Source organism: Aulonocara sp. 'chitande type north' Nkhata Bay, linkage group LG23, assembly GCF_057382095.1.
Source record: "Aulonocara sp. 'chitande type north' Nkhata Bay isolate Kocher_YH1m ecotype deep benthic linkage group LG23, A_spYH_male_GT1.1, whole genome shotgun sequence".
NCBI classification, from domain to species: Eukaryota; Metazoa; Chordata; class Actinopteri; order Cichliformes; family Cichlidae; genus Aulonocara; species Aulonocara sp. 'chitande type north' Nkhata Bay.
In genome coordinates this window covers 26,461,918-26,484,885 of record NC_141365.1, presented here as the reverse complement: position 1 = coordinate 26,484,885, position 22,968 = coordinate 26,461,918, and the positions used below count along the sequence as shown (strand labels likewise).

At 41.9% G+C, this 22,968-nt stretch overlaps 1 protein-coding gene across 3 annotated transcripts in view; it reads left to right on the top strand.

Moving 5' to 3' along the window:
- The window catches only part of ptprnb (protein tyrosine phosphatase receptor type Nb), a 55,834-nt gene that overhangs the window by 10,611 nt on the left and 22,255 nt on the right, over positions 1–22,968 (top strand). The window contains exons 2-10 of one of the 3 annotated variants that reach the window (XM_086282727.1): positions 11,819–11,869; positions 17,904–18,014; positions 18,999–19,104; positions 19,179–19,341; positions 19,555–19,954; positions 20,509–20,652; positions 20,877–20,911; positions 21,239–21,426; positions 22,875–22,961. In XM_086282727.1, coding sequence (XP_086138853.1) covers positions 11,819–11,869; positions 17,904–18,014; positions 18,999–19,104; positions 19,179–19,341; positions 19,555–19,954; positions 20,509–20,652; positions 20,877–20,911; positions 21,239–21,426; positions 22,875–22,961 — 1,285 coding nt within the window. Of the gene's footprint in view, positions 1–11,818; positions 11,870–17,903; positions 18,015–18,998; positions 19,105–19,178; positions 19,342–19,551; positions 19,955–20,508; positions 20,653–20,876; positions 20,912–21,238; positions 21,427–22,874; positions 22,962–22,968 lie in introns of all 3 variants that reach the window. The other 2 variants (XM_086282726.1, XM_086282728.1) reach the window with 2 other exon arrangements.

Genomic DNA, 22,968 nt, shown 5'->3' with positions numbered 1-22,968 from the left:
TACAAGCGCTACAAGAGAATAAGAAAACAATCCATAATGAAAAAACACACCAAAACATAACTCAAAATTCTGGGTCAAACTGACCCAGAACCCTGACAGTACCCCCCCCCCCCCCAAGGGCTGGCTCCAGACAGGACAACAACAAAAAGAAGAAATGTCACCAAACAGAAAACAAGGACGGACAGAGTCCAAAAACAAACTAAAACCCCCGATGGTCAAGAAAAACTAAACCCAACAAACAGTTCAGGGGGCCGACCCGTAGGCCGACAGCGCAGGAGGCCAAAACAGTTCAGTTCCGGAGGCCGACCGTGCGAAAGGCTGCGGCGGCAACGGGCAAGCAAACAGTTCTGGGGGCCGACCGTGCGGACGGCAACGGCGGCGACGGGCAAACAGTTCAGGGGGCTGACCATGCGGACGGCAACGATGCAGACGAAGCCAATCCGGAGGTCTCCCGCGACGGTGATGACGTCCGGCTGGTGGCCCAGAAAGTGGCCAGCAATGCTGAGGTACTGGACGTACCTTGGTCGGCGGTGCAACAACTGCAGGGCCAGGTGAAGCTGAAGAAGCTGCTGCTGCAGGCGAAGCGGATGATGAGGCTGCTGCAGCTGCGGGTGACGCTGCAGCTGCGGGTGACGCTGCAGTTGCGGGTGACGCTGCAGCTGCAGGCGAGGGTGAAGCTGGACCAGGCGAGGCAGATGAAGCTGAAGCTGGACCAGGCGAGGATGAAGCTGCTGGTGGCTGGACGGGCTCCTTGGGCCCTCCAGCAGGTGCAGTCACAGGACCAGTAGGCACAGGGGCCCCTGGAACACACAGGGCAGAACCAGTAGGCGCACGGCTTCTGGCGCACCTGCTGACCTCTAGGCTCAGAAAGTGAACAGAGAGAGTCTTTCTCACTCACCACCGGCGGCTCAGAGGCTCTGGAATCCGGCTGAGGGGTGAAATGCTGGCGGCGTGTACGCCGCTTTCTCTTGGAGGCAGGAGTGGAGAGTGTAGAGGAGACCGGTAACAGCGGAGTGGTTGGGGCCAGCTCCTCATTCCCCGACCACATTGCTGCCAGCAAAGACGCAGGTGAGCGATAGTAGGAGCAGACCGGAGTCAGTAGATCATTCTGTGGCAGCGGCAAGGGATTGACATCCTGCTGTGGCGACCGCTGTGGCGTTGCAGACAGCTCCGCGTTCTGCTGCTGCGTCGCAGGGAGCTTACGCTGCTTCACAGTGAGCTCCGTCCGCTGTTGCTGTTGCTGCTGCTGCTGAGGCCTTGGCATGGAGTACTGTGAGCGAGCAAAGGCTGCTAGCTCCTGAGCTTGAAGAACCTCCCAGGCTTCGTGCAACTCGTTCATTACACCCATAAATCCTTTAAGTTGGCAAAGATGGGGATTTCCCTCGAGGATTGCTCCGATAGCGTTTAATCCGATCGCCATTGCCTTAGTATCCTTCGTGTGGGAAATCCACTTTTTTAAGCCCATGATGCGGGTGAGATCGCTCTCCCGGGATGAGCCCGCTGGGTCCAGGTTATGGTCGCGTCGTTCTGTCATGGCTGTGTGAAGGCAGGCAGGAAAGGTGGACTCAAGAGCAGGACTCACAGAGGAACTGGTGAACTCAAAACCCTCAGCTTTATTGTGGGATTGCAGACTGAACAAAGAACTAACTAGCCTGGAATGCAAATAAACTAGCAAGCAGGCAAACAGACCACACAGGGTGATATGAGGATGAACAGCCGTTAACGACGCGACAGAAAACAAAGGAAACACAGGGCTTATATACACACGGCAGTAATCATCCATCCATCTTCATCCGCTTTATCCAAGGCCGGGTCACGGGGGCAGCAGCCTAAGCAAAGAGGCCCAGACCTCCCTCTCCCCAGCCACCTCCTCCAGCTTATCCGGGGGAATACCAGCCGAGAGATATAATCTCTCCAACGTGTCCTGGGTCTGCCCCGGGGCCTCCTCCCGGTGGGACATGCCTGGAACACCTCACCCAGGAGGCGCCCAGGGGGCATCCTTGTCAGATGCCCGAACCACCTCAGCTGGCTCCTTTCGATGTGGAGCAGCAGCTGCTCTACTCCGAGCCCCTCCCGGATGGCAGAACTTCTCACCCTATCTCTAAGGGAGAGGCCAGCCACCCTTCGGAGGAAGCTCATTTCTGCCGCTTGTATCTGCGATCTCATTCTTTCAGTCACTACCCACAGCTCGTGGCCATAGGTGAGGGTAGGGACGTAGATCGACCGGTGAATTGAGAGCTTCGCTTTTACACTCAGCTCCCTCTTCACCACGACGGACCGGTGCAGCGTCTGCATTACTGCAGCTGCAGCCCCAATCTGTCTGTCGATCTCCGGCTCCCTTCTCCCATCACTCGCGAACAAGACCCCGAGATACTTGAACTCCTCCACTTGGGGCAGGATCAAGGGAATGGAAAACAGGAGGGAGACACAGCTGGGAGAGATTAGGGCTAACGAGACAGGGGAGCAAAGCTGGACACACTAACATAAGACACAATCCTTCAAAATAAAACAGGAAACAATAAACCACTAAACAAAGACGCAGACTGAGAGGCAGAATATAACACATGGCTCTCAAACAATACATGGGACCACAATTCCTTAAACACGGATAAACAGAAACATGAAACTCTAATCATCATCATCATCATCATCATCAATACAAGCGCTACAAGAGAATAAGAAAACAATCCATAATGAAAAAACACACCAAAACATAACTCAAAATTCTGGGTCAAACTGACCCAGAACCGTGACACTGAATAGATTAAAGGAGAGAAGCGCCTGGGAAACTACGAAACGTACAAACCTGTTTCCAAAACAGTTGGGCTGCCGTGTAAATGTAAAAAAAAAAACCAAAATGCAGTGACTGAAAATCTCTTGAACCCATATTTTATTAACAATAGAACACAGAAAACTTTTAAAATGTATAATTTTAAGAAGAAAATTAGGACTTTTTAAAAAATTAAATGGCATCAATATATCTCATAAAGTTGGGACAGGGAAACAGCTGCTGGACTTTTGGGAGAGGAATGTTGTCCCATTCTTGTTTAATTGAGGATTCTAGCTGCTCAACAGTCCTAGGTCTCACTTTTTTTTTTATTTCATGATGCTCCAAACATTCTCAGTTTATGCTGGACTGCAGGCAGGTCAATTCTACAGGGTGGGCCATTTATATGGATACACTATATAATAAAATGGGAATGGTTGGTGATATTAAAGTCCTGTTTGTGGCACATTAGTATATGTGAGGGGGCAAACTCCTCAAGATGGGTGGTGACCATGGTGGCCATTTAGAAGTCGGCCATCTTGGATACAACTTTTGTTTTTTCAATAGGAAGAGGGCCATGTGACACATCGAACTTATTGGTAATGTCACAAGAAAAACAATGGTGTGCTTGGTTTCAACGTAACTTTATTCTTTCATGAGTTATTTACAAGTTTCTCTTTGTTCACAGCCATTGACATGTCGAAGAGGTTAACACATGAGGAGCGGATCGAAATTGTGTTGATATCTGGTGAACGCAGTAACCGGGTCATTGCAGCAGATTTCAATGCAAGATACCCTACGAGACCACCCATCTCCCATGCTACAGTTAGCAAACTGCTTGCTAAGAAACTGGTTCAGTGTTGGATTTGCCAAAATGCGGACGCAAGAAAACTGTCACTAATGAAGAAACATCAGTGGCTGTCCTAGCTTCATTCAACAAGAGTCCACAGCGTAGCACTCGTCGCATGTCACTGGAGAGTGGCATTAGTCGAACATCCCTTCGGCAGATATTAGCCATTCACAAATGGCAACCTTACAAACTCCAGCTGCTGCAGCATCTCAACGAGGATGACCCAGATCGGCGCACAGAATCTGCAGAATGGGCAAAACAAAAATTGGAACAGGACCCTCAGTTCATGCAGAAGATTTTGTTCAGTGATGAGGCAAACTTTTATGTGAATGGTGAAGTTAACAAACAAAACCACCGCTATTGGTCTGACACTAACCCACATTGGATGGATCCCTCCAAGACTGTTGGAACAACAAAAGTGATGGTTTGGTGTGGTATATGGGGTACAACGATAGTGGGTCCATTCTTCATCAATGGAAACCTCAAGGCCACTGGATATTTGAAATTGCTACACGATGATGTGTTTCCCTCTTTATGCACTGAAGCTGGCACGTTCCCTGAGTTTTTCCAGCAAGATGGAGCACCACCACATTATGGGTGCCAGGTCCGAGCATTCCTAGATGAACAGTTTCCTGGAAAGGGGATTGGTCATCGTGGGCCAGTTGAATGGCCCCCAAGGTCTCCCGATCTGACCCCCTTAGACTTTTATCTTTGGGGTCATCTGAAGGCAATTGTCTATGGTGTGAAGATGCGAGATGTGCAGCACCTGAAACTACGGATACTGGATGCCTGTGCTGGCATTTCTCCTGCGGTGTTGCTATCAGTGTGTGAAGAGTGAAAGAAGAAGGTTGCATTGACAATCCAACACAATGGCCAGCACATTGAACACATTTTATAAGTGGTCAGAAACTTGTAAATAACTCATGAAAGAATAAAGTTACGTTGAAACCAAGCACACCATTGTTTTTCTTGTGACATTACCAATAAGTTTGATGTGTCACATGGCCCTCTTCCTATTGAAAAAACAAAAGTTGTATCCAAGATGACCGACTTCTAAATGGCCACCATGGTCACCACCCATCTTGAGGAGTTTGCCCCCTCACATATACTAATGTGCCACAAACAGAACTTTAATATCACCAACCATTCCCATTTTATTACGGTGTATCCATATAAATGGCCCACCCTGTAGAAGGTTGCTAAGTATTGTCTTGGTGAGATATGTAAGGCCTTCTCTAAAAAAGACATTGACTGGACGGGAACATATGTTTATACCTTTCAGCATTGATGGTGCCTTTCCAGATGTGCAAGCTGCTCCAAAATTTCCTGTTCCAAGATTTTTGTTTTTGTTTTGTTTGTTTTGGGTTTTTTGCAGATTGGTGAACCTCTGCCTATCTTTACTTCTGAGAAACTCTGCCTCTCTAAGATGCTCTTTTTATACCCAATCATGTTACTGACAACTTTCCAGTTAATATTCTTGGGCAAGATACTAACCCCAAGTTGCTCTCCGATGCATCCATTGGTGTGTGAATGTTGGATAAGAAGCATTTGCGCATAGAAAAAAGTGCTTGTATGAATGGGCTAATGAGGCAAGTGAGTGCTTTGAGTGCTCAGTGGAGTAAAAAGGCACTATATAAGAACCAGTTTATAGAAAATCATCTGTTAGAGTTAATCTTCCTCACAGTTCTCCTGATTATAATCACCTTTATAAACTTTAGGTTTAGTTCAGTGTCAGTCAGTCAGAAATGAAGAAATAGGCCTCAGAGCTCAGAGGGGTAAATTCTTTGTCAGATCTCTTGTTCACAGGTGTGAATGCTTTGTTTTATTTTGCTTGAATCAATAAAGATCATTTTATGTCCAACAGAGATTAATGTCACCTTTCTAACATTTTGGACCTTTTTTCTCAAACGAAGATGAGACATTGAGAAAAAACATTCATCCGGCAGTTAATCAGCATTGAATGGTTTGCTGAGATGCCCATCTACAGTGCAGTTTTCTGCCATCATACCGTGACACTGTGATACTGTTTTCCCCAACCATCATTATTTGAACTGGGTTGTTTTGATGTTGTTTTCTATGGTTGTTTGTTTTCTTGAGTTGCTTCCAGATGTGAGAGCAAATGATTTCTTGTGGAATAGATCAAAACTCACATGAATGCATTTCATCCTCACCCACCAGGGAAACCACAGATAGCAGTGTGGTTTCTAGTGTCTTCTTTGGAAATTAGCTGATCAGAAAGGAGCTTTGGTTCTGATGGCTGCGCTCCTGTACAGATGCCAAGATGGAGCCGGAGCTGTATGTGGCCTCGGAGGAGAGATACTATGTGATGTACAGTAGAAAGCCAGACGGCGACTTTACACAGCATGTACTCTGTTTAATTAATGTGAGCTGAGGGGAGAAGTTTGCCAGAGAAACGAGGAGTTTCCCTGGAGAAACGTGCTACTGTGAGTATGACAGGCTTTTCTGCTGAAACTGAATCATGCAGGAGAGCGTATGGCAGAGTCTGTTTCTATGACTCCGTGGGTTAAAACGCTTTCCAGGGGCACAGCTTCTAAATCAGTTCAGCTGCAGAAAATCTCCTTAAAATCTATGAGTGCTTTCTGTCTGTAAATGAGACACGGAGCTTCTTTTTCTTAAATCTGTAAAAAAGCAGCTTTTGCAGGCCTTAGCTGAGTTACAGCTGGGGCAGGGATCAAAATTTTTAAAAATGCTTTATAACCAGCATATTTGGGTGATGTGAGAGGAAAATTGGAAAGCCTCCACGTTTCCTGGGTTCTAGCTAATCCATAAAATCTCACCTGTCAGGCAGGTTCGGGTGCACCCCTTTGAACACCTCTTTGTGCGCGTCTTCCTTTTTTTTCTTTTACTGTATTTACTTCCTTCACGTCAGCTTTCAAGATCATTTAGAGATATTTCTTATCACTGTTGTGCTGATGATATTCTGTTTTATATCACTTTTTAAACCTCAGTGAGTTAATCAAGTTTTAATTGTACTGAATTGTTTGAATTTTATAAAATCTTGGATGTCAGTTTAACGAGAATAAAATAGAGATCTTTATTGCAAGCCTGGTCCACCCAAGCCCTTAGAAGTCTGAGTTCACCCTCCTTTTATTTTAACCCATCCACCAGGGATACATTTTGACATCCTATTATATCCAAATCTGAGATGGAGATTGTTTTTCATGCTCGTCCTTGACCACTGGAACTCACCAAACCTCCTCGGAGTGTCTCTAGCTTTGGTTCCTCATCAGATCAAATGTTCCCGTGTCACATCTCTGCTGATCTCACTGCGCTGGCTCCCCATCAAGTTTAGAATTAAACTCAAATTTCTGGTGTTATGTGCCTGGCAAAATATATATTAGTAAACTTTTGCAACGATATGTCACCAGCATCTTCTGATCAGCGGTTATTTGCCATTCCCAGATCTTACCTAAAAGCTGAAGAAGGTGACAGAGCCTTTGTATTTTGTGGCCCCCACTCTCTCAAACCCTCTGCCCTCCAGTCTACGATCTGTGAGCTCTGTGAACTCAAAAAGCAGCTGAAGTCCCATCTTTTTAAAATAGTGTTTGGGTAAAATTTCATTCCACATTTATTTATTTTTTTGTTGTTGTTAATTTTATTTTGATCCAAAACACCTTGGGATATCTTAAAGGGTGCTATTAAATAAATTTACTTACTTACTTCCTGCTTTTTGGGCATCATTTATAGAATTCCAGTAACCTACTAATCCAGGTCTTGTATTTCCTCAGTTTGTCATGGAATAAAGAGGGAACAAGCCTTACTTGGCCATGAAGCTTTTTACAAGTTGCTATGTCACTAGTTGCTATGCTTGCCATCAAAGATTGTTCATCCACCTGTTTTCCAAATAAGTGTCCTGCAGTTTTTCCACACTTGACTCTAGTTTAGCCTTCTGTTATATCACCTTATTCATCTGTCTGTTTTGTGCAGTGCTTTCAATTTGATTTGCATTTGTAATTAAACTTGGCTCCACCCTTCTGATTCCAGGCAGGAGATGCTGCTGAACGGGCCATGGGTGGGGCTCAACTCTCACTGCTTAACCTACAAGGAGTACACGTTTTTTAGCCATATGAAACAGCAGTAGTACAAATAAAAAAGGAGATGAAAAACAAAAGAATCGATCGATCTTTTTTCCCCTCTTTGGTTTATTGTGCCACTGATGAAGTCCACAGAGATGATGCGTCAGTGAAAGGGAGAGAGCGATGGCTGAGCCACAGAGCGAGCTAGAAAGTGATCGAGATGAAACAGAGAACTAAGAAATTTCTGCTTCTAATAAAAAAGAAACAGATTGGCCGTAAGCGAGCAGAATAAAATAGATGGAGGCGAGATATTACCTAGTGCCTGTTTCTATAAACAGAAACACAAGTAAGACATTTTTCTAAAGTCACCTGTGTAAAAACAGCGATCACTGTATCAGAAGAGTCAGCTGAATACTATTCATTGCAGGAAAAACACAAATAGTGCTGTGGCTCTACCCATCAGGATTTGTGCTGTCTGTAGTGTTAGCTGTCTTTTGTTTATTGCCTGTTTTACTATAAATGGCTATTTTCTTGCTTGTTTTCTATTAGGTTTACCTCTGGGGCTACCCACCATCACCTGAGAGGAATTACTTTCATTTTGTCTCATTTCCCTCCTGTTTTTCAGTCTATGCTGTATAGACCATCATGCCTTCCTTTTTACTCTTATCAAGATAATTGTTGAAGCTCCTCTTGTTTATTTGGATTTATCATTTTTATCTTATTTATTCCAGTATTTCTATTTATGCTTTCCTTTTGGCCTTTAATTTCAGCCCAATAAAAGGCTTGTTTTTTGTTCAAGTTTGTCTTCATGTCGGCCTTCTCCACACATAACGTTTTAGGCACACATGACATAACATAATTTCATGGATATTTCACCTCACTTTAGTTTTATTTAAACAGTACCAGCTCACAGCAAGAGTCATCTCAAAATGCTCTGTACTTTGGAGTAAAGAACCTACAATAACACAGACAAAACCCCAACAATCAGACGATCCCATACGAGCAACGAATAAGACCATACGAATGAATAAGACCATATGAATATGGTCTTATTCATTATGAATATTATTCAATATTCATTATTATTCAATATTCAATATTGAATTCAATATTCAGTCAATATTATTCAATATTATACTTATTCAATATGAATAAGACCATACGAGAAACAGTTGGCGACAGTGGGGAGAAAGAACTCTTATATACTGTACTCCCATGTATGTTTGCACATGTTTCAATAAAATGCAGTACCTATTTCCTGTTTTCCTAACAAATAAATGAGGGGTGGCTCAAGACTTTTCCAGAGCACAGTAAGACACAAGAAAATCTACTGTAAAAACACGTTTTAAGATTGTATGTAGTATTGACTAAGGCAATGGTGATTATGATTTTTGCCGTAACCAAGAAGTTTTAGTGCTGTGTTTCTTCCTACCGCAGCTTTAAGTGGATGGAGGCTTTTGCAGTGTTGAGTGTCTCTAACCTTCACTGTAATTATTAACCTGCTGGCTACTTAGCATCTAGAGCGTTACCAGCAATTCGCCAGCAAAGTCAATCCAGACTTTGTAGTACTACAAATTTTCAGTTCGGTAGGAGTATTTTATGGTTAACTCATTGTCTGTGTATTCAGCTAATGATAATAGAGCATGTCTTTTTTTAAAAAGAATAGTATTACCTGTGTATTTGAAACAAAACCTCAACAAGCAAAAATAATGTTGTGAAATAAGCATCAACAAATCATTTGTAAAAAAATAAATAAAAAGGATTTTCTGATGCACGAAAGCTAAAAAACATCCCCTCTTTTAAAAAGTTTGACTTACTTTGAAAGTTCATTTATTTATCTTTTTAATACTTCCATATCAATGATGGCAATCAGCCACCCATTCTGGATGATTAATTCATAGTTTAATTTATTCTCTTGTTCTGGTTTCTCCTCTGTGTGGATTTCTTATTCTTCTCTCATTTTAAGCTGATTTGATTTTTGATTTTTGTTGTTGTTGTTATTGTTGTTGTTTTTTACTAAATTTAATTTCCTCACATGAAACTAAACAAACTGGTCAGGGTGGAGATTTTTGACAGTGCATCCATCACTCTGCTCATTACAGACTTAATTACACTGAAATTCCTTCTTATTAGCCAGCAACGTCGCATTTCAGAGGCGCTGATTGAGTGACTGAAATCTTCATGAAACAGTCGAAAGGAGGTTATGGATGGATGAATGGATGGATGGGTGTGTGGGTGGTGGAGAAAGGACAAAGCAGAGATTAGTCATCAGTGTGGAGTTTGGTCAGAGGGGTGGCGAACAGATGGATGGACGGATGGAGATCTCTCCGCTCTATGTTTAGCCCTGTGTCAGATTTCTGCTTTAATGGAGATTCCCTCTGTGATATCTGCTGCAGAGGTGGCTTGTTTGTGTCGTCATGTAGTCAATACTCAGGCGGACTTTGTATAGATTAAAGGTGAAGCAGAAGAAAAGCCTTGGGATTTAAGAAAATAGCAAAATAACACTGACATTTACCTAAAGGGTCCTTTTGCACAGTTTCATTGTCGCTTTCCTGCTGTGTGATACTGACATCCTCCTTATAGATGGTATTTTTTTTTGTTTCCTCCGGCATTGGCCTCAAGTCGTAGCAAAAACAGAAATACCACAGTGGGCAGTCGTCTTCTCTGCTAGATGCAAAAACACTCCCACCAGGAAACACCAGAAGCTTGAAACACAAAAAAAGAAAATAAGTAGTTCAACAACACCAGAAAAGATTGATGTTATTTGATGCTGTTATCTGTAGAAATATATATGGCGTGGGCTCACAAAGTGGCTTGCAGATGTGCATTTGTATGTGCAGCTTTGGTTGTTTGCCATTTATTGGAACGATGCATTAAAGCAGCAGTAGCCGGTGTGACTGGGCCTCCTACTGCATGCATGTCTAAGGAGGCTGAGATCTGCACACATCATAACTCGCAAAAATTTCTTATTGGTTTCAAAACTTATTTGCTATTTTTTTATATTAATCACAGTTTACAATATAAACATAGCACTGTAAAAAATTAACCTCAAAACTTGCAACTGAGACTTTTATCTCAGCAGTAAAATGTTTGATGAAGCCATAGATCAAGGGAGAAGTTTGCCCATTTTCTTACAGGCTTTTTCTTTAATCACACCACATGAGTCGCCCCCTGCTGGACATTAGGAAGAATGTAGCTTTAAGGCTGTGGCTTAAGCCATTTGTATTTACAACTCAATGCAGTCTACTGATGCTGACAAAATATGAGTTAAAAATGAAGGTTAAATGTTTAATTTGTGAGCACTGAACAAAAAAACAAAAAGCCTATATGAAAGAAGCAATTGCAGAAGCTTTGCCGCTAATCTACCCGACCTCTAATGACAATTAGGTCACAAACTTTTTGGGCTGATGGAAAATAACTCTGCTATTCTTATCTGAACCGACCCACGTGCCATACCCTGTTCTAAGGCTTTGTGTTTATCAGAGCTGCTGCAAACGTCTGTGGGATTTTGAATGCCGTTTCTGACATTGGAAGTTTCATTTTGTCACTCGAGAGCTGAGAAAGCTATTAAAGTCTGAATTTTTATTTGTCCTGACAGCTCAGACGGTGGAAGCTAAGTTGGTGGGCACGCAGGCAGTACGCTGCATGACAATGTGCATTTTCTCAAGTTATAAATGGGTACTGTATAGAGGATTATATAAATCCTTAATGAATATCCAACTCAAACACATAAATAAACAGAGCAGAGCGAGTAGCTTCACGTCTGCAGCTGTTTACTGCCTCGCAACAGATTAAGCCCGGGAAAAGGTCAACTGTAACGTACACACATGCACACAGATCCATCCGGACTCTTAGCAACACAATATTGATGTCCAACACAATGTAGCTCTCTGTCCCAGGGGGTTTCCCTGCCTCATTTCTGGCTCTGTTTGAGTCCTGCAATTAAAAAGAAAAAAAAAGAGTTTTACAGAAACGCAAATGAGTTCATGTTTGTCTTTTTGCTTGTAGTGTGACAAACTGGAACTGATAACCCTATTTAAGGGTTCTTAAAGTCTTGAAACAGCCATCAAAGGTTAGGAAAACGTGAAGAACTGACATAAATAGTCAGTTTTATAGGCTGGTTGTCTTTGAATTCTTATGCATCTTCTAAATTTGTGTCTGCAGGTTGCTTGTTTGAGAAGAAGCTGTGTCCCAGAGATCAGCTGTGCAATGATGGTGAGTATCAGCTCTTTAATCCAAGTTCATACAACACCTTACACCCGTTAGATCAGTTACTGTTCTGTTCAATTCTTTTTATTTATATAGCGCCAAATCACAACAGCAGTTGCCTCAAGGTGCTTTATATTCATATAAATGGAGTTTCATAGGTTTTGCAGCTCTTTGGTTCAAAAGGGTTTATCACAAAAGTCTGGACGATGTGGAGTTGGGGCAAAATTTCACTGCAATATCTCATCATCTTCAAGCTGGGCTGGAAAATGCAGAAGTACCAAAAAACTGCAGGTCCTCTAACAGCCACTTGAGGCCACCACCTAAAGTGAGTCAACCCCCATAGACCCCCATGTTAAATTGTCCAACTTTACAGGAAACAGGTTTGGATACATTCTTTCTTCATAGCAACATTGCACTGGGTGATTTTTTAAACGATTACTTATAATCCTCCACTTTGAATTTTATTAAGGCTTAAAGTCGCGGGCTCTTTGATTGACAGGTGAGTGTTGACACAGGCGGCTGTAGCTTCTCGCTGTCTGCTTGTTGATACAGACGGTCCAAAATCTCTGTGCTGCTGTTTTGGTGAGTGAAATGGTAGAATTTTATTGATCTGTATTTAGAGCAATGCTGAGGCACGGCCACTGATAGATCCAGAAGAACCTACTGGAGACATTATATATACATACTGTCTTGTGTGGAAGTGGCAAGAGTTCCTGGGGAGCGTGGAACACCTGCTCACCTTCAGATAAGATAATGGATGAACATGTCGCACCAATTAGCTGTTATCTGTGTCCAAGCATTGTATCAATATAGTCTATGAATCCAGCTCACTAACCAAGTTAATTAGCCTTCACTGATAACTTAGCACTCCATGCTCTCTGGTGGCCAGAACACTAACTTTGACTCTTTGAGAAACCAACAGGTGATGAAATCTTTTACTTATATCAGGTCACTGTATTTCCAGTTGTTATCCCATAAATCAAAACTGTGCAACATTATGAAGAAGTAACAAACTCGTTCTCTTATACGTAAAAGATTGATTTCAGGTCAAAGCTGCTGTTCTGCAGTTTGAGATTCATATTTCTATTTACGGTGCTGTGTTTTCACTTTCAGCACTTTCACTTTATCTTAATGTAGAGTATTATTGTACTTCCACTTTCAACATGAATACTGTGAATACTAAATAAGTTCCTTTACTTTAAACTCAGACACTACAAATTTAAAACTACAAACCCAGTCTTGTTTTAGTTAAAAATGAAGCTAGACTGTTTCAGCTTGTAGGTCTTAATGTTTTCATCGTTTCAAAGTTTTTAAATTCTTAATACATAACTTGACCCGCGAAGGCTGCTGTTATTTTGCATTGCATTCTGGGTCGCTGATGTAAACTGGTGGCATTTCAAAGCTACGATCACAGATCTGCTATTTCTTGGGGACGGGAGTTTACATGCATCCATGAACATAATCAGTGATCCATGGTCGCCTACACGGTATTGAAAGTCCAACTTTAAGTCATCAGATACAATCCTATTAAAGGAACATTTTGGATACTATAAATACTGCTACTAATAAAAATAATAAAAAGAATACTTAGAGTATTAAATTGTTAATAAACAATCAGAATATTCCCTAAAGTACATCATTAATTTTTGTAATGAAACTCAGATAAAAGGCATGTTTACCAGGACAAACCATCGTGGCAGTGGCCAGTCTATATTTATTTATTTATTTTCATAATTCTTTTTAATTCTTCTGCTTGGGTTACCTGACCCTTTAAACATCCAGTTTTTTCCACGAGTTAAATTAGAGCTCAAACTTCCTCCTCAGTAGGGAGCTCATATTTACGATAACCTGAATGCAGCTTAATGGGAATAGTAAATTGAGTGAAAGTGAGTGATCCCAGCAGGCTCCCGTTACCGCGGCACGCTTCAGCAAGCTCTGGCACGTCCCCTGTCCATCACGCAGCCTGGAGCCCATCAGATGTCACGCCTTTGACGGCTCTGCTTATAATCGCTCGCTGGGTTTCCTGTTTCCTCCATGCCTTTTCAAACGTTTTGAGGTTGTCATTACGAGAGCAGGCACACGGGCGTGCACCTGAAAGGGGCGCCTGCATTATTGATGGCATGTTACCCCTTCCTCCCTGAGGATGTTTTGTTCCTTGTTTTTACCTTGAGGTGGAACATGCCGTGCCAAACATTTGATGAATCCAAGAACGAGGCTTTGTGAGAACACGCAGCTCGTTTTCTCAGCCTGGCACATCTGAACTGAATATTCACGTAATTGAAATAATTTCAAGACCTTTGGGGGGAAAAAAGAACAAATCTGATGGATTTAAACATGTTTAAAGTTATTCTAGACTGCTTAATGATTTTCATTTTTTATGTCCTTCAACATTTGCAGTTTGGAATAATGATTACGAATCAATTTGCTACCAAACTTCATTCAAAAATCCTCTCATTTTGTGTGTCTGACCATTTGTAGTCTTACAACATTAAGATTCATCAAAAATGTAGGAGTCTTCAAAAAAAAACACCCACTTTGAAGGTCCTTTTTTTGAAGATGTAATTATTTCAGCCTGTGTCATCATGTATAAGAGGAAAACACCCAGACTGCATTTTAAAAACAGCCCATTTTATGTGCTTAAGCATCTGTAAACACACATTTCCAGACTTCATGAAGATGCACAAAATTATTTCTGAATACATCAAAAGTGACTCACCCCAGTGGTTTCATTTTGGTGCTTTTTCTTGTGAAGATGCATAAAATAGTTAAAAATGAACAAAATAACCCATTTGGTGTGTCTTTATTAAACACCTACAGTTTGTGTTCACCATCTGGAGGGTTTGAATAAAACAGGTTTAGCTCCATTCTGAGGTAAAAGGATTGCAGAAGGCATCTGTAATCTGTGCAGAAATGGCCAGACTGAATTTTGCACACTGCCCATTTTGTGTGCTTTCCATCACATATCCATGCCTCAAAACGAATCTTCACCCAAACTGTGCTCACAATATTTTCTTATGCATAAAAATGATCATTTCTGTGTCCATAGACGTGCAGTATTTAGAGTGTACAAAAAGACATCTTTAAAAGCTTTAATCATTTCTAATCTGGGCTAAAATGCTTGAATAACACACACACACACACACACACACACACACACACACACACACACGTTCTCTAGATTTCATTCATGAAAAGGTCATTTTGAGTTTTTCTTATGAGGTCAGATGAAAATATTTCGCAGTAAAGTAATAAAGTGATGCAGACTGAAAGACTAAAAATAGGGTTGAATGTTGTCAGTGCATTAGCATTAGCGCACCCTGGGTTGTTTAATTGTCCTTAACAAAGTCCCGGTCCTGGGTTTGAATCCAATGTCAGTCTGCCTGGGTTCTTCGTGTGTACCTGAAAAGAAAGGTTTGTTAGGTTAACTGGTGATTCTGAACTGGCGATCTGTCCGGAGTGGCCGCTGCCTTTCAGACACTTGTCCTGGATTGCATAAGCGAGAGTGGATGGATGGAAAAAGACACACTGTGTGCAACTTCTGCTGTGTGTAAATAAAACAAGCTGCAGTCTCGCCAAAAAACAATAGAAGCTTTATTCATTTGCTGTCTGAGTTTTCACAGCAACTCCAAGCCAGTATAATCCTAACTAGTTCTGGTTAAGTGGCTGCATAAATGAGGGTGGCTGTTTCATGAAGGGCGACCGACATCAAATCAAAGTCAAATCAAACATGCAGATTGTCAAGAATGAGATTTCCATACCGGGTCATCAGTCAGGACATGGATTAATAATGACCGCTTTCAGTGCTGTGCTGGTGGAAACTGTGCACGTTAGGAGGTAGCGAGAGAGAAGGAAAGGAAAGAGTGTGGAGATGACAGTAGGGACTTGTGCTGGTAAAGGACGAGACCTAGAGCAGGCCCAAGGACAGGCTGGATTAATTCAATCCATTTCAATTTTATTTATATGGCACCAAATCACAACAACAGTCATTTCAAGTCACTTTATATAGTGATGTAAACACCCTACAATAACCCAGACAATCAAATTCCCCCCTTTGCGCAAGCACTTGGCGACAGTTGGAAGGAAAACTCCATTTTAACAGGAAGAAACATATAAGGAGAACCAGGCTCAGGGAGGGACGGTCATCTGCTCCAACCGTACTGCAACTGGTTGGGGGTGAGGAAGGGGAGACAGGATGAAAGCCAGAGATCAATAATTGCATCTCCTGGCTGGACTTGGAAAGCCTCTGTTCTGATTAGGCTGCTGCCCCCACAACCTGGATAAGTGGTAGAAAAAGGATGGACGGAAAAGCTTGAATGCAGATTTGTGTCCTTAAACATCTGCAATATGTTTTCAGTCTCTGTAGTGATGAAATCAAAGAAAAGTGTTTCAAGACTCTAAAAATAGACAGACTGCTTTAAAGCTTTGATCATGTTTGTTTAAAAGCTTCAATGGGAGAGAACATTTCACTGCACTTAAACATCTGTAGTTGTGCATTTTGAGTTTACTAAATGTGATTCAGGACTGTGTAAGACAAAGACATCTTTTGTAGCTTTAAGTATTTGTAACTTGTGTTACACTTCTTATCTTGTAACATCTGTAATCTTAAAAAAGAAAAAACTTCACCCATGTAACTGCCTGCACCTCTGCAGATGTCACCGTTCAATTTGAGCAGCTGATGGATGTTTGTGAGTGTTGTGCTGAAGGATGAGTGTAAAAATTATTTTTCTATGAGCTGCGTCAGTTGGGCAATAAGATTTACAGGAAGTGAGGGAAGCGACGTCAAGATGGAGAAAGAGATGAAGATAAACAGAGTAATGCAAGAGGAAAAGAGTAAACGAGGTCTCCCTCCGTCAGACGGCTCCCAGCCAATCGCAGGTCGATTGGCTGAGAGCCGTCTCTATGACAACAGTGACATCACTTGCCTGACGACCGTGTGTCTCCCTTGTGTGTGTGTGTGAGATGGAGACAGAGGTGATGACTCACCACAGCCCACACTCACACACAAAACCACCACCACAGTGAGTGTGTGTGTATGAAGCCAAGTGTGTGTTTGTGTGTACACGTGTGTGTGCATGTGCTGTGTTCGTGTTTACATGCATTACATACAGCATGTGTAGTGTAAATTATTGATGAGCACTCATACTGCTGCTGCTGTCCTGGTAAACTCAGAGCAGTTGCTTGTTTTTGTTCTTCTCATTCTTCTTCTACAAGGAAAGAAAACAGCATTTAAACTGCAAAGTACGGTGGCCCTGAGGGCTCAAAACAAACCCAGCTGAGAAAAACACAAGCTAAGAAATCTGAAGTGAGAAAATTGCAAAATGCTGAAGCATTGAAAGAATGTTTAACCCGATGTAGCTTCTGGGTGTGAACGGACAAGCAATGCTGAAGTACCTTAAACCTACATTCTTTTTAATGGTCAGCAGGTCAGTCCTCTGGTCCATGGGTACCAAACTGGACTATGTGACGGGAAGGAGCCCACAAAATTTCACCTTTATATTAGTCACCATGGTAGGGGTTTTTAGGGCTAGAAGTGAACATATTTGGGCAAAACAGCCAACATTGGCTCTCACAGTAATCCATGCTGTAAAGCTACTTTTGGCTGTTCCTTTATAATGGAGTTTTCCCTTCCCATTGTCACCAAGTGCTTGCTCATAGGGGGCAACTGATTGCTGGGTTTACATCTGTGTCATTGTAGGGTCTTTGCCTTACAAGCCAAAGAACATAGAGGAGACTGTTGTTCTGATTTGGTGGTATATAAATAAAGCTGAATTGAATTAATTTATTGAGTCTATGGGGATTGACTGGCTTTTGGAGCCATGCTGACGTGGACATTGAAGAACTGCTGGTTTCATTTTTCATGGGTTCTTCCATTGCCCTGCCTCTTCAGTAAGTTCAGTTTAGTAGATCTTTGCTGACAGACAAACAAACCACCTTATGGCTCCTGCTTTAAAAATGCACAAACATTTTTTATGGTGTGTTGATATGTGGAGTTTTGTGGTTGCTGTCATGTTTGGCAACAGTAGAATCTCTTTCTGTGCAGATGGTTTGTTTGGACAGTGCCAGGCTCCTCATCAGGAACCCGTCCAGTATCAGGTGTCTGTACCCGTCCTGCACAAACTGCAGGAAGTCCTCAAAGACCTGATGGTTCAGGGTGAGTCTCTGAATACAGCGGCACACTTTTAATTCAGCTCATGTGCACTAAAACAGAGGGGGGAATATGGTTTCCTCTTTTATGTCTTCGTGATCATTGCATGTGTAACAATTTTTTGGCTCAGTATTAGTTTTTTTTATTTGTTATAATTGAGCTATATTTTGGGTATTTGCAAATATCCACGTCTACATTTGTAACAGCCAATAAATGCTCATTTTGTTCACCATAGCTGCAAATACCCCGTTAACATCACAGAGTCTCGCATAAATAAGTAAATAAATAACTATGCATAACAAATGTTAGGGAACTCTGTTTATGTGTTTGAAAGAAGGAAAATATCTGTCGATATATTGGATTGTTTTTAACAATCACCACATATCAGTATTACCATTGGTCTAAAAAAATCCTCTGTTAATTGGGATTTATTTCTTGTATTTTGCTTTCTGTGGCCATCGGTTCTGGTTATTTTTGTCTTAAAGTCATCACTTTTTGTCATTAAGTGGTCTTTTTTTTCTTTTTGTAGTCCTTTTTTGTCCATTTCATGTAGCTTTGCCATTTTTAAAGTTATTTGGGGCTTTTTTTGGTGCTTTGTGCTAATTTTGCCCTTCCTCATCTTGTCTCTCTTTATATTTACAGATTGTTTTTCTGGTGGTTTAGTATCTTTTGTGGTCATGTTGTAGTCATTTTATGTCATTTTTACACATTTTTTCTCTATCTGTATTAATTTGGCATCTGCAAGTGGATGTTTGATCTTTTTTGTCATCATTTTTGCCTTTTGCCTTCATTTTGTATTATGCTGTGATTATCCTTTGGTTCTTTTTAGTAATTCTGCATCTTCTAGTCACCTTTTGGACATTTTGTGTCATCACTTTTTGTTCTTTAATGGTTTCATTTTGTTCTTTTAGCAATTCTTGCTCCCTCATTGCAGTTGTTTTTTTCTTTGTGCTGTCACTCTTGGTGATATTTCTACATGTGGCTGCACAGGTCTTAACTGGAAGGACGACATGACCCAGGCAATCATCAGCCGAGAGCTGAGCCAAGTTCCCACCGTTGAAACCCACTCTAAACTTAATGAGAAGTCACCCAAACTGTAAGAAGAGCTTTACTATCATTAAAAATGGGAGGGTAGCATCTTAGACAAGACTGAGCTGTTTTATTTCTTAGGTCCTCCAGGTTGCTGGGCCCCAGTCCACAGAGGGATCAGGGTCCTGAAGATCAAGCTGACCCCAAGATGATGCAGCAGTATGTGGACTACATGGTCCTCAACCCCTCCCGGTCTTCTGTCCACATGCAGACACCCCTGCTGGACCCATACACCTACCACAAGGTGGGAGGAATGTTCAGACAAACACTTCAAAATAGTTTACTGAAACCCTGCGGCAATATTTTATTATGCAGGGAGAAATCCCCAATGTGCCGGACACGTTTAAACCAGAACATCTCTGAAAGCAATACATTGTTATTCTACTTTTGTGTTTCTCTGCCCCCTAGTGGCCAAAGCAGCACATGTCTGTTGTGTGTGTGTGTGTTGTTGCAGCAGCAGTACGGCTACCAGGAGGAGGAGGAGCGCTCCCTCAACTCTCTGGATGATAACCCGGCCCTCCCGCTCCATCCCTCCTCCTATCGCTCCAGATCTCGAGGAAGTCCTCTGGACCGAGACCGACAGCTCCTCCAGGATCTAGTGTCCTTTTACCTCACTTCTCCTTCCTCCTCTTCTTCTTCCTCTTCCTCACCTGTTCAGTCTCTTCCCCGCCACAGAGGAGCAGTAGCAGCAGCAGCTGGCCTCCCATCCTCACTGTCCTCCTCATCTTCTTCCTCCTTTTTCCCGGAGCTGGACTTCCCTCTGGACTATGGTGAGGACTACGTTTCCCAGGTTGCACAGCAGGACCCAGCAGAGAAGAAGGCACAGGATGAGTACGATGCCCTGTCAGAACTGGATGGTGAGCGAGACGAGAAAAGAAGACAAGTCATTATTTCTTTTGTCCATCGTGTTTATTTTTTGTGTATTTCTTTTTTAAATATTGTGTGTGTGTGTGTGTGTGTGTGTGTGTGTGTGTGTGTGTGTGTGTGTGTGTGTGTGTGTGTGTGTGTGTCTTTCTGCTCACTTTTTACTCTTTTTTTTCCCTTTTTCATGAAAATGTTTGTAAATTTTTACAATTTTTTTCATTTTTCATCCATCCATTGGGCTATCCATACTCCTGTTCCATCCCTCCAACTCTTTATTCAGTTCAGAGCCTGTCTCAGTCGTTATTGGGCGAGAGGCAGGATACATCCTGCACAGATCACGTGGCTGTCTCGGGGCTATCCATTATCTAACTTACATTTATTATAATGTAACCAAAGAAAGGCAAAACTTTGCTCTTGTGAAATGTAGCAGAGGAAAAAACTGATAGTTCACCTAATTAAAAAAATCCACAGTAGTAAAGCTGTGTTGAAGGCTGTTATCTGTAGATGTGTCCTTCAGTGGTTAAAGTGCTCTGTGCTGTATTCGTAGAGCGTTCACTGCAGAGACTGGCTCTGCTGCTCGATCACTACGGTCTCGACATGAAGGACTTGTCCCCCGAACAGAAAGAAGATCTGCCTGCCGCTCTGAAGCAGTTGCAGCTGGAGAGCTCCTACGCCCAAAAGGAATCCAAAGGTCGATCTTTTCACTTCACTAACATCACAAACTTCACTGCCTTCTTTAAAGCTGCAGACAGGCAACAACATCAACAGATATGCTGATCTTTGAAGGACACATTCGAAATTTGTACCTCCAATAAAGTAAAGATCCAATCAGATAAACAAACCTGTCCACCATTTGCATTTAAAGGGTTGAAAAAAAAGTCTCTTCAGCATGTTTTCTTTTTGTTTATTCTTCAGATAAATACGGGAACAATGCTGCTACAGGAAAGAAGGTAAATACGTTGCTTCCCACCATAAACGATGTGATGGTTTATCTGTTTATTAAAAAAAACAAAAACATATCAGAATACAGCAAAAACACAGTCGTGTACATTTTGCCTGTCAGTGCTTCACAGTCTCTGGTTGTCACATCAGAGCTAATCTCTTCTTGTTCAGGGGCTCAAAACGTTGCCTGCATTTAGAGAAAAATTAATCTAAGGCAATAATTTCAAGCTAAATTAATTTGTTTATAAATCTCATAAATCAACAAGTAAATAAGCAAAAATATTCCTTCATTATCTATTTCCAATCAAATGTGTTCATTTATCTTCTTCTATCAGGTCTCAGAGGGCTCAATGGCCTATAAAATGTCTGCCCAGGAGGCTCCACCCTCCAACGCCAAGCCTCCGACACCAGAGGGAGTCCAGAAAGAGGCAACACCCACCACAACAGTCAATCAGGACAAACTGGGGAAGAAGGATCCAGTAGGTCAGGTGGACGAATTTGGCTACATCGTCACCAATCAGAGGTATGCTTCCTGAGTGTCTGGCCAATCAGGACGCCTGAAGGTGTGAGTGGACAGACATCTCGTTATGTGTTGCTTTCATGTTTGTGGTGAAAGGAGTCCACATGCTGCTCACTAATGTGGACGCAGCAGGACAACTAATGCTGAAGGACAAACACTGAAAAATGGAAGAAAAGGATAGAGACACGGGTGTTGAAATAAAAGGAAGGAACTAAAGGAAAGAAGACTGGAAAGAAATAATGAAAGATAACTGAACAAATAAAGAAAGAAAGAAACAGTAGAACAGAAAAGAAATGAAAAGAAGAAGTGGAAAGGAATGAAAGAAGGAGCGAAATGAAGAAACTGGAGTGATGAAATTTAGAAAAGGAAGAAAATAAACAAGAATGAAGGAAAAAAGGAAAGAAAGGAAAATGACCGAAGAAAGCAAAGAAGGAAATGAATAAAAGATATCTGTCCATCCATCTGCCTTTCATCCATTCACCACCAGTCTTGCAATCCATCAGTCTGTCTTTCCACCCATCTGTCTGCTTATCCATTTCAGGCTTGCAGTGGTGCTTCAGCCAGTCCTAGTCGTTAGGGCCAGAGGCAGGATACATCCTGGACAGATAACAGGGCTGTCCATCCATTAGTCTAAAATTTCTTGTAATGTGACCAAAGAAGGTTATTATTTGCTCCTGTGAAATGTAGCAGACAGTTCACAAAAACCATAATCTAATATATAGCAAAGTTGTGTTGAAGGCTATTATCTGTGACCTTGTCCTTAAGTGATTAAACTGCTCTGTGCTGTGAGAAAGAAGCAAAGAAGAAACTGATGACTAAAAGAAGAAAAGGCAGGAAGGAAACACTTGAACATACAAGGAGGGAAATAAAGGAAATGAAAAAATCAAGGAAGGAAATAAGTAAACACAGAGCAGTGGGAAAATGGAAGGATGTAAAAGAACTGACAGAAGGAAAATGGAAGAAAAGAAAGAAACAGAGGTATTAAAAAATGGAAAAAGGAAAACGAGGAAAGGGGGGAATGTATGTCAAGAGAAATTAAACCAAAAGGATTAACAGAGAAAACTGTGTTGAATAAACAACAAGGAAAAAACTATAGGGAAGAAGACTAGAAAGAAGTAAGGAAGGCTTAATAAAATAAGTGAAGAAATAAAAAGGAAGGAGGTAAGAAAATTAAAAAGAATGAAGAAAGGAAAGAAACTGAGATATTGAAATTAAAAGAAGGAAAGACACCTAAAGACAGGAAGGAAGGAGGGAGCAAACGAAGAGGAAGAAAGTAAAAGCGCCGACCCTGAGCTCAGATCAGGAAATCAGAAGCAGAAGCTGATAAAGTGACTGTCAGATGGACTCAGATTCAGAGGTCAAAGGTCTTCTTTAAATCTTTGAACGCTGCTGTGTGTATGTGTGAGAGAGTGTCTGTTCATGTGTGTGTTTAAATGTGTGTGTTTTGTCAGCCCCCTCAGTCTGAACGACGGGGTGCGACTGCTGGAGCTGCTGTCGGAGAGGATCGGCCTCTCCACCAACTCCTTCATCAGAATCAGGTAGGAG